Here is a 10,982-nt window from a genome sequence, read left to right as displayed (position 1 = left end):
CGGTGACGCGGATGTGATGCACTGGGGGTAGTTCTGGGCACCGTCGGGCTGGCCGGAGGCGTGGAGATCATAATCTCGTGGCGCAGGACGTAGTCACCGGCGGCGAGGGTGGCGGGGATCTTGACGAGCCAGCCGTTGCCCTGCTCGATCAGGACGTCAGAGGCCCAGGTGCCGGAGGAGCCGGCACCGGAGATGAGGCCGACCTCGGCGATCTTGAAGAACTCGAGCGAGGCCTTGTCGACGGTGGTGCAGTCACCGCTGCCGCACGAGGCGAGGTAGTCGATGACGGGACCCTTGTGGGACTCGGGCCAGGTGTCCCACTGGAGGAAGATCTCGCCACCGGCGGCGACGACGGCGGTGCCCTCGGCGTTGGTGGCGCCGCGGTGGCAGGCAATGTCGCCGGTGCCGAAGGCGGAGGGGGCGACGAAGCCGTTGTCCAGGGCGGTGGTGGACCAGCCGACGAGGGGAGCGTGGTTGGCGTTGTAGGCGTTGGACAGGCCGAAAGCCTCGTACTGGGTGCCGTCGGCGATGATGCTCTCGACGTGGCCGTGGGCCATGACGGAGGCGGCGCCAGCAACGGCGGAGAGGAGAGCGTTGGTCTTGAAGGAAGGCATTTTTGCAGAAAGGTTTCCAAAAGTTGGGAGTTGGTGGTGTGGTTGGTGTTTTGGTAGATGGAGTTGATAGTTGAAGATGCCGCTGGCAGAAAGAATGTGAATACTTCAGTCAATGAAGTTCAAAAGAATGAATGTGCAAGAGAAGAAGGAATGATCCCGTTGCGAAAAAAAGAGAATGTAGTAATGAAAAACTGCGATTGAAAGCCTGGTGAAGAGAGAGGAGAAGAGAAAAGCCGTTGGAGAGTGGTGAGATCGAGTCCTTATATCCCATCATGAGCAAACCTGGACGTGGGGACATGCCGACCCATTCCTTCTGCTATCCTTCTGGCTCATCTGCTGTGCCACCGGCTGAGCTACGTTGGTGTCATCACCCCACGGACGACAGGTGCCATGAGGAGACGGCGTTGTTGATGGTCCTTCCCCTGTCATCTTCGGGATCTGGCGCCAGATGCGTCCATGATTCCAGTCCAGACCCATGCGCGTGAGCGTGAGCGCGGCTCCCCTGCAGGGAGTTCTGAGCACATCAGCACGGGGTGATGGGGCTTTGAGCGGCAGCCGATTGGCGCAGGGCGACGGAAAAAGTGCAAACAGACTGGCAAAATGCCCACCAGACCGGCCGCATGGCCGAGGATTCTCATGCTGTTTCATCGCAAATGAAGCGCGCGCTGGGCAAGCGAGCCGGCCTTGGTCGCAGCGGCAGGGTCAGGGATCAGGCGAGCGCCAGCTAGCGACCTCTGGATGCGTACGAAAGAGGGGCCGATGAAGAGGCCCAGGAGCAGGTAAGGCTTGGCAGGGGAAGCAAAGCAGGGGTGAAGAGGGGCCCGGCTGGGCTGGACTGGGCTGATCGCTTTCTTTTCGCACTGCATTCACGAGATCAGACGAACAACCATGATTTTCGCTCCCGCTCGGCCGCCGTTTTCTGTCCTGCTGGATGGGCTGATCAGGCCCCACGAGAACGAGCGGTGATGCGCAAATGCTCAGACGCGGCCATTGTCCAAGCTGCCAGCGTCACATCAGGCGCTCTTCCCGGGTTGGCAAATGCGAGGGACCCGGCGATGCCATGCGATCAAATCGTACCAGACTGCACAGCTCCACGATGGAACGGCGGCCCATGCCGAATAGAGCTTGGTCGCCGGGCTGGCTGTGGTGCACTGGAGGCTGGGCGGACGGGGGTCGGCGACGCTGGCGGCATGAAGCAGATGAGAAAGGCGAGGAGAAGGAAGGAAACTGGTGGGGAGAGGTGGCGTCTGTGACAGTGACAGCCTGACGCCGTTGGGGCTAACGCCTTGGACACAGCGATGTTTGGAGGTCGAGGTCGAGGTCAGGGGGTTGTTCTTGGGTTGGGCACTCTATTCCAGGCGGACTGGCCGTCATAAACATCAATTGTTGGTCTGCCGTGTTGACTTAATCTACTGTAAAGACAACGGCTGCGGGGTTTTCGCAGGCTTCCCGTCTGTTCAAGCTTCCGAGGTATTGTCCAGCCATCGTGCTACTCCATACACCCATGAGTATAGTGACGGCGCTATGAAAGAAGCTTACTTGGATAGTAGGCCATGTGGTCGTATAGCCCCTTGGGAAAATCCCAGAAAATCCGAGAAAATCCTAGCAGTCCCATCGACCACGCCTGTATCAGAGTCCCGCTCTCTAAGGGGTAGACGCTCGAAGCGGGCTGACGAGAATAATGACCAATAAAAGATCCCCTTCAATCGATATACCCAATCCTATTCGCTCCAATAGTCCCAAGCTCGAGCCGCTGCTCTCCTGAAACAGGGGACGGGGGAGGGCGTCTTTGGCCACCCCCTCCCCGTACTGACTCAATTTACCTGCAACTCGCGGCGGCCTCGTCTATCCCTACCTAGTGCCCAGAGCCCGATGCATAGCTCCACCTCAATTTCGCACTAAATAATGACGTCGATCGGGTTGCCCTACCGAGATTGTAGCCCAGGCGCTAGCCGCCGCTGTCAAACACTGCAATCCTTTCTTTGCCTTCTGTCTGATCCTTCTGCAGTGTAAGCTGTCTCACAAGGTGGTCATCATCATGTCTTCTCCTGACACCGTTGGCTCTGCCAGCATGTCTGCTCAGGGTAACTTGCGGTAATCGAGCCGACAACGCCGTACTGTCGATGCCCATGGGGTCCGGCCCTTGACTTCCCTGCGAGCCTCGGCTTGATTGCGCGTCTCCTGGTCCCTGGGGCCTCGCTCTCGGTCCTCTTGCCTGCCTCTTGTATATTGCCCTCCACCAGAAAAGCCTCTCGGCAGACGGCTCTTGACCCGCCTCCGAAATGTCGGCTGCTGGGCGTTCTTGGTCGTGGACAGCAGCGGTACAGCTCCTATGACTATGAAATCCCCCACGTCGCCCCCCCCCCCGTTTGTGTCCTTGATTCTTCTTCTTCTGCCGTCTTCAATGAAAGCTGAGCCTCGCAAGTGCCGGCATGCTTACTCTGTGGACACGGACCAAATCACGGATCTATAGGTGCGAAGTTGAAGCTACGCGAAAAGTCTCCACAGGTTGTCATTTGGTACCGAGCTGTAGCACCCATCGAGCATCTCCCGCTGTCCGTGGACTGATGCTGCGTTGATCTGGAGAGACATTCGGGATCACTGTCGTGGCAGTTACATCGGGACTTGTGCGATCATAAGACGTGTGGTATAGGTGTTGGCTGATCCGATGTCGCTCTACTCCACACAGCCAGTCGATCAGGGAGCGGCCGCATGTCACCACAGCCATTCATGCGACGACAATTGCGCATTGATGTTGGACCGCACAAGATGGGGACACTCTCGTCAAATATTCGATTTTGGCGAGGATGTGGCGTTTTCAGGGTTCCTAGCAATTTTGACCGTCTAGTCAAATCCGCACACCGCTGTCTCAGATGGAAAGATGATAAAGATGTGCATTTCAACTCAATGCCTGGTCCTGAGACGCTCGTTGTAGCCGTCTTGCCGTCAGTGAGACCAGCAGATCGACGGATGAGTAATCACGCATGCTGATGTTTGTCTCGGCAAGTTCCATCTCGACAAGGTGGCCAACCCGTGTGAAGGAACTTAAACATCATGGGGAAGAGTTTACAGTCCTCTTTTGAGCCTGGTTATCTCTGATATTCTTACCACGACGAGAGATCCATCAATGCGGTTATAGTGGTGACAGCATTCTGTATTCTGACGGAGTTGAGAGCCCATCTGAATGGTGAGATCGCACGAAGAGAAATGGCCGGGAGGTTGACATCTCAAACTTCTCCATTTTAAACTGATAAATTCATAACCTTGATGAACATTTAGCTTCGAAGGTTGAGGTTCAATGACATGGATCAGAAATTTCATGACATCTTTCTCCTTCCAGGTGCTGGTCGAGGCAACTTCACGGTCTTCCGAGGATCAAGAGTATTTGCGGTTCAAGACTGGGGAATATTCATCGAGAATCTTCCTGAATAGATGCTGTCACTGTTGCATGATAGGGCCTCGAACTGGTGAGGACGAATGTTGTCTTGGCCCCGTGACTACGCCTGAATCGTTGAATACACGTTATTACCGTAGTGGACAGGCGGGATGTCTTAAATAAGCCTTTCCAGTACCGAGGTTCCAGTAGATACACAATGTGCTGCTTTGGGACCTCATTCATCTACAAGGGGCTTGGTTTGGAGGACGCTGGTCCCGAAACCCGCGAGATACCTTGCCAGCAGAATGCGGATGATGCTGCGCGGAACCTCCTGACATGCATTGAAAGAATGCTCATGACCTCGTGCAGAAGCCTAGACTCTGGCTGCACCCTTGGACTCAGGATATGGCCTGACCTCTTCGTGTGCGTGATGTTTCAAAAATCATTTGTCGCTACAATGTTGGCGAACCTGTTCGAACAATTCTCGCAAGACCAAGGCTTACCGGAATAGAACTACGGGATGGTATCTTGGGATGCCTCCTCGCAGCTTATTGACTCTAAGTATTTCTGTTGCATGTGCGTCGGGATGATATATATTGACGCCTGGGCTCAACATACACGCCTTAAGATGAGCAGGTACTGGGTTTAACAGTCTCGCTCGCAAATTTCGATTTCTTTGAATTTTCACAATGTCCATTTCGCAAAAGCGTCGGGGTTTTCATCCTTGTCGGTGCTTCTGTCCACGTGTCGCATTAAGGAGCTCGACATGAACCATTTCATCAGCGTGCCGAACTCGCCACGCCATGTTCCTAAGCTCTGGCAACTGAGCAGGGCTTTTCCCGGCAAATCGACCAAAATACCGGGAACGGCGATGGTCGTGCCTCAATGATGAAGACTAGAGATTCACGAGATCGGAATTGAGTTCGAGCCAAAGACAATGTGGCCGGGCTTTGCAGGAAAGTCCTTCTGCAGATTGCCCAGGGAGTGGCAGCTTTGACGCAGTGCCAGGCGACTTTATGAGTGGATCTTTGAGTTGACAGGATAAACAACGACATGACTGGCGAAGATCCATCCCTGGTAGGAAAGCCCGCCGGCACGCAGACGAGTCGAATGGGGCGAGAAGCACGGCAACAGCATGACATGGTGCCCCAGGGCGGGAGCAAGACGAGGTATTGCGACACAGCACTGCCAATAATCTCAGAGCTGCATCTCCATTCTGTAGGGCTCAATTACTGATGTGCTCGAGTCTGTAGCGACAGGCTGCGAACTTGTAAAAGACCATGTCAGCCAGACATATAGCCCCTTGACACCATACAACACCATGTGACAATGCAGGCATACTTTCAACAAGTCTCGCCAAAGGCCGGAGGGTTGCACGCTTGCCCACTTCGTTTCGGCATTTCAATGCGCTTACATTTGAAGCTGGCCTGCTAGCTAATCCATACGTGGGCAGAGACCTTGTGCCGAAACCCGAAAGTTCTGCAGTGCCAAGCAGAAGACATCTAGTGCAGCTACCACGTCACCTACAAAGAGGGGCGGTCACCTCGCGTTGCAGTCCCATGGCATTCTCGTGGGCGCAGACGGACATCGAGACATGATCCTGAAGATCCAACAAAGACAACAGCGTGTGAGGGCGGAGTCAACCGTCAAGCGCCGTCAAGCGTCCAGGCGAGCACGCCAAACACCTCACTAGCGCATCATGCGCTTTTGCCAAATCTCCCAGAGACACTCCCCATCCGTTGACTCGCACGTAAATTTGGAGCGCACCACCGACAAACCAAGACCCGTCCGTGGCCCGTGACCCGGCGCTGCGAATCATCCCACCACACCGCGTGAGCCCGGCAGTGGGAGGGAACCCTCGACCGACTTTTTTCATTCCCTCCCTTCACTGCACAGCGGGCTGCCAATCAGGCTGTCGAGGGGGGGTCCAGGGTAGGCCCCGGCAGACGTCCCAATGCGCATGTAGCGGCGATCATCTAGCGACCTCACCTGGGTCTAGTCTCAGCGATGCGCGCCTGAAGCGTAATGACACCAAGAGGGTGACCCCCTTTCGGACGAGGAGACCAAGAAGAACAATCCCTTAAAGATGGGCTGAGCCCTCGCCAACGCGTTCGCGATGTCGTCGTGTATGTAAACGCTGAGACGTGCATGCCATTCCGCAGGCTTCGACGTCACCATGGATCGGCAGCGCGATTCTGCAATCTCGGGCTACACGAACGGCACGGCGTCGACAGACCCGGAAGCGGGCCGGCCTTCCAATGAGAGCACCGGCAACGCCCGAGGCGGCAAGGAGGCCACGGACAAGCTGTCGACTCACCAGTTCATCTACCTCTTTATCCTCGACGGGCTCGGCGCCCTCGTGCTTTCCGGTGGCATCAACTTTGCCATTGCCTATGGTGGGTCCCCTACTTCTTGCGGTTCTGCCGATGGGGGAGAGAAAAGACGAGAAAGAAATAGAAAAAAAAAGAGAAAAAAATTGACATCTTTAGCAATGTACACGACGCAAAATCTCACCAAGAACCCCATCCGTCTCTTCCAGCTGCCAAACACCCTCGCCGGCGACGCCGCCCTGACAATTGTCCTCCAGTGCGTCATCACGTGGCTCCTCGAAGCAGTCCTCGTGAACCGCGACTTGCGCAAAGGCGGGATCCGGCCGATCGGCTTCCTCGCCGAGCCGACGAGCGCATTACCCCGCTGGTTCCTGATGCTTGACAGCGACGAGCAGGGCTCGGAGGGCGAGAAGCCGTCGAAGGGCGGGCGCGTCAAGCGAGGCGCGGCGGAGCTGCGGCAGCAGGGGCCGCGGGTGTTGGTCATCATCCTGGCCAGTTTCGCGCTCTGCTGGCCGGCGTCTGTTGGCATCTTGCTTGCCGTGGGCGAGAAAAGGGGTGGAGACTGGTTCTTCGAGGCGACGTGGACGCCGCAAATCTTCAAGGGGGTGATGGGTGGGGTTTTGGCGCTGCTGACGACGCCGTTGATGGCGGGATATTGGCTCGTCAGGGAGGGCTGGAGGTTGAAGCGGGGAGGCGCACTGCTGACATGATGCGGCCGAGAAACACGACAAATGACCATGATGAAAAACATGCACAAACGAGAACGATAGATAGACACCACCCGCAAGGGATGTACTAGATTAATGCCGTACTTTGAATTCGGACGCCGGTGTGCCGGCTCATGCAGATGGCTAACGCTGCTGCTGGGAGGGTATAGGAAGCAACAACTCGTGGCCAACTTCAACAGGACTATACAACGAAACGTGCGAAAGAGTATACAACAGTGCTCAGGCAAGCTCGGTGGTCTTGCCCTCGGTGGCCAGGTCACCGCCCTTGCCGCCATAGGCCTGCGGCAGCTTCTCGCCGAGACCCTCGACGCTGGCATCGGCGAACTCCTTGGCGAGGCCGGAACCGTAGGTCATGGGGTGGAACTTCTTGGCCGTCTTGGTGGCGACAAAGAGCTTCATGAAGCCGTACATGAAGCCCATGATGGCAGGCACGTTGACGAAGAACTTTTCCTTGAGCAGCTCGGGGTAGTTCTGGGCAAGCACGGCGATGGTCTTGGTGCTCGCCGCCTTGACCTCGGCGGACTGGCGGAGGAAGGAGATGGACTGGTAGTCGTGGACCTGATAGATCTTGTAGGGATCTTCAGTCGCGGTGATGGGTTTGGTGGCGGCACCAATGTTGAGCGTCTGGATGCCGAGCTCCTGCAGGGCGACGCGCCACTCGATGAACCTGGGGCCGTGTGTCAGTCTTGTCTGTACCTTACATGAAAGAGGCCAACGAGGGGACGACGTACTCATCGAGGTTGCCAAACGTCTCGGACATGCGCTTGGCGGCAGCACCGTAGATGTTCCACGTGAACACCTCACGCTTCTGCTGGTCGGCGGCATCACCGTACGAGGTGACATAGCCAAGGCCAGCAAACTTGTCCTTGGAGAAGGCCTTGGTGACGAGCTCGAGGGGCTTTGCCTGCGCTCGCCACGTCAAGGTCTTGGTGAGCTGGTCAACAGCCTCGGGGACGTCACCATCGTTGGCGTTCAGGTACTTTTGGAAGACAATCTGCGAGGGGACATGGCTCTCGGGATCGGCAAGGGTGACGCCCCAGATCTCGGAGTGCGAGTGGGCTTTGGCAGCCGCCCACAGCTGCTGGATAGGAGAAGCTTTAGGGGCAGCAACTTCAGCGGGAGCCGACCCGGCTGCCTCGTCCTTCTTGGCCTCGGCCGCAGGAGCAGACGCTGACGTGGGCTCCTCGACCTTGGGAGCCGCAGCAGCAGGAACAGCACAGGCAGCAGCAGCAGCCTCGGGTGCGGGCGTCGGCTCAGCAGCAGGGGCAGAAGTCCCGGTGGAGACAGGGACGGGCTTCTCGTCCGCCGCAGGAACTGGAGCTGGCGCAGCAGGTGCCTCGGCAGTCGTAGATGGGGCCGTTTCGGCAGCAGGCTGCGTCTCCGCAGCGAGAGGAGCCTGGGGCTTGTTGTCGGCCATGTTGATGATGGTGATCTCTGTTGATTGATGAGTTGATGAGGAAAGACGAAAAAATAGGGCAAATGGTACGATGGGATGACAGACCACCTGTTCTCAATCAAGTGAGTTCGAGCTTCCAAAGGCTCGAGACATCAGGGTCCGTGTGCGGGGCTGCTATTGGCCGGGTACCTCGCCCGCGGATGGGCCCGCCGTAGTTGTCACATCACGTGGCTTAGCTCTGTACTTGGTATAGGTACCTACCTAGGCGCCTATCTCAGGTACATGGTGCTTGCGAGCGATTGTTGGGCACCTTCGTTGGTAGCATGCTCCTGTCGATGCTTAGGAAGCAATCTCGTGATATCAGGAACAAGGCAGCAGCCAGATCTGTTTTGTTTTAATTATGGCTCACGGCAACATAGTCTACGGAGCTGCCAATCCTCGCGCGGCATGTCGAACATTGGCACGGACAGCGGCCCAACGAACACCAGCAAGTAGCAGCATGACAAGTGGGATGGCCGGCAGCTGCAAAGGGGGGAGGGGGAGGAGGGGCCATCGAGCGATGATGGCAGACGGCAACGATGACTTCTCGCCCAAGACGCGACTCGGATCTCGCGCGCCTCGCATCCCCTCCATCACATCACCCTCACAAGGCCCAGGACGTCAAACGGTTGGATGAGGTGCCAAGTGACCTGACGCGACCCGCAAAAGGGAGTGGACGACGTTGTACCACCTGTCACCACTCGTTCCCGTTGCCTCCCTCACCCACTCACCCAGCCGCCGGAAGCCCAGACCCAGCGGCCCGGCCGTCTCAACGCGCCATGCTGTGCCCTTTGCCTCGCGACCGATCTTGTTCCCGCGGGGCGTGAGGACTGAGGCGGTACGACCTCATCGTGCGTGCTGCCTGCAGCAGCCATGGAGGGCAGGTCAGGAGAGAAGAAGCGAGAAGGAAAAGTGAGGGATGGGCGAGACAGCATGGCGGGAATCAAGGCCCCAGCGAGCATGTGCGCGCGCCAGTGGACAGAAACGATCAGGCACCTTCGGGCGCCGTTGCAGCGTGCGTCTCTTGGGTGTGTTTGGCGACTTGGGCGTGGTGAGCGCGAGGAGGCGGTCGATGGCCAATCATGGGACCAGCCCTGAATGGTAAAGGGGGGGGTTGAGAGGCCTTTTCGAGCCCAGCAAAAAGGGGGTCAAACTGAGTTTGCGTCTGCCGTCAGCGGCATTGTGTGGACGCGATATGACGGAGGCAGAGTGAAGCTGCGAGACACGACGGGGGTTGAAGCCCAGATCAAGGCCCGATCTGACATTCGGAGCATGGTGACGAGAGCAGAGTCCAAGGATCCTACCTACCTACCAGGTAGGTACCTAGTCAAGGTAGCTGGGCAGGTATCTAGGTACCTAGGTACTTAGGTAGAGAAATCGAGAGAGGAGGGAACTGGCGGCGCCTCTAAAACCCAGCAGAGTTCCTCTTCCCCCCCATGCCCGTCCAACCTGAGGTTACAGTAGTTCAGTCTTCAGTCTTCAGTCCTCAGTCCTCCTACCCAAACCCCCACCGCATCTTTGTCGTCCACTTGGCCGCCTCATTCTCTGCCCACTCCCGTTTCCCCGTTTCCTCTCCTTGCGCATCAATTGTCATGAGGACGGAAAAGCTGTCGTCTTAGCCCCCCGCCATTCGCAATCCACTGTGGCTCCCTTCTCAAGGCCCCAGTGATCGGGAAAGCTCAGAGGGCTTAGCGGATCTCTGTCATTGGCGTTAGTGGTCGCTCAGTGGGGACTAGTGCCACTTTTTCAGCGCCAGACGTCCTCGCGACTGCTCTCCCAGGGCGCCCGGCCACAGACCAAACAGTGTCCCAAGGCCTCCAGTGCCACTCCTGCCACCCGGCTTGGCCCCTTTCGGCCCCCTCCTGCCCTGTCGAGCTGGGTCCTCCTGCCTCCACCCGGGCCCAGCCTCCCGGCCCCTCCTGCTCTACTGTTTTAAGGTACCGGTACCTGCCCACCAGCCTTTGACACGAGGCACTCTAGGTATCCTCTGACCGCCGACCTTTGTCTTGCTCGGCGGGGTCTGAAGTGGGCTCCATCCAGCCTCCGCCCTCACTGACCGACTCTTCTCCCCCTTCTTCAACCGCATTTGTCCGCGCGACCCCAAACCAAAGCTCGTCCGTTGACGGCGACAGCTCCCTCTCCCGGCGAGAGGTCGAGATCAATACTTCAGCATTGTCGCTCGTCGTTGCCGACGCCAGAATCAGACTCAGACACACCCAGACCACGACAACCGAAACGGGCCGCTGCCATCATGGCCATCACTGAGACGGTCACCATCATCAACAACTCTGGCAAGATCATCAGCACCGTACGAACACCCCCCCCCCTCTCTTCATCCTAAACCCTCCACTCGCCCCGCCCACCGCCTGCATCGCACTACCTACCTACACTTTCAACATACCTAACACCACGTCCAACCGCACTGCACCGCACTGCACTGCACTGCACAGTCTTTTCCATGTTTCTGCTGCATACGCACTGCAACTGTCACATTTGGAA

At 57.4% G+C, this 10,982-nt stretch overlaps 4 protein-coding genes across 4 annotated transcripts in view; 2 read left to right on the top strand and 2 right to left on the bottom strand.

Annotated features, from left to right (window-relative positions):
* Window positions 1-93: 93 nt before the first annotated feature.
* On the bottom strand, window positions 94-614 carry VDAG_05353 (endoglucanase-4; the record flags this gene model as incomplete). Its single annotated transcript, XM_009652248.1, has 2 exons — window positions 94-140; window positions 257-614. 2 exons carry the CDS (start codon window positions 612-614, stop codon window positions 94-96), a joined length of 405 nt encoding a protein of 134 aa, XP_009650543.1.
* Window positions 615-6,166: 5,552 nt separating this feature from the next.
* Window positions 6,167-7,030, top strand: VDAG_05352 (uncharacterized protein; the record flags this gene model as incomplete). Its single annotated transcript, XM_009652247.1, has 2 exons — window positions 6,167-6,386; window positions 6,480-7,030. The coding sequence occupies 2 exons, from the start codon at window positions 6,167-6,169 to the stop codon at window positions 7,028-7,030; spliced, it is 771 nt and encodes a 256-aa protein (XP_009650542.1).
* Window positions 7,031-7,267: 237 nt separating this feature from the next.
* VDAG_05351 (CRAL/TRIO domain-containing protein) lies at window positions 7,268-8,465 on the bottom strand (the record flags this gene model as incomplete). Its single annotated transcript, XM_009652246.1, has 2 exons — window positions 7,268-7,715; window positions 7,780-8,465. The coding sequence occupies 2 exons, from the start codon at window positions 8,463-8,465 to the stop codon at window positions 7,268-7,270; spliced, it is 1,134 nt and encodes a 377-aa protein (XP_009650541.1).
* Window positions 8,466-10,685: 2,220 nt separating this feature from the next.
* VDAG_05350 (uncharacterized protein) overlaps window positions 10,686-10,982 on the top strand; it is a gene marked incomplete at its 3' end in the record, with an annotated part of 2,149 nt that continues 1,852 nt past the window's right edge. Inside the window, exon 1 of the mRNA XM_009652245.1 lies at window positions 10,686-10,791. Within this exon, the coding sequence (XP_009650540.1) occupies window positions 10,735-10,791 (57 nt within the window). The 5' untranslated portion in view covers window positions 10,686-10,734. The remainder of the gene's footprint in view (window positions 10,792-10,982) is intronic.

Source organism: Verticillium dahliae, genomic scaffold (genome assembly GCF_000150675.1).
Source record: "Verticillium dahliae VdLs.17 supercont1.10 genomic scaffold, whole genome shotgun sequence".
Taxonomy (NCBI): domain Eukaryota; kingdom Fungi; phylum Ascomycota; class Sordariomycetes; order Glomerellales; family Plectosphaerellaceae; genus Verticillium; species Verticillium dahliae.
The sequence above is the reverse complement of the archived record's forward strand: the minus strand, read 5'-3'. Positions and strand labels throughout refer to the sequence as shown.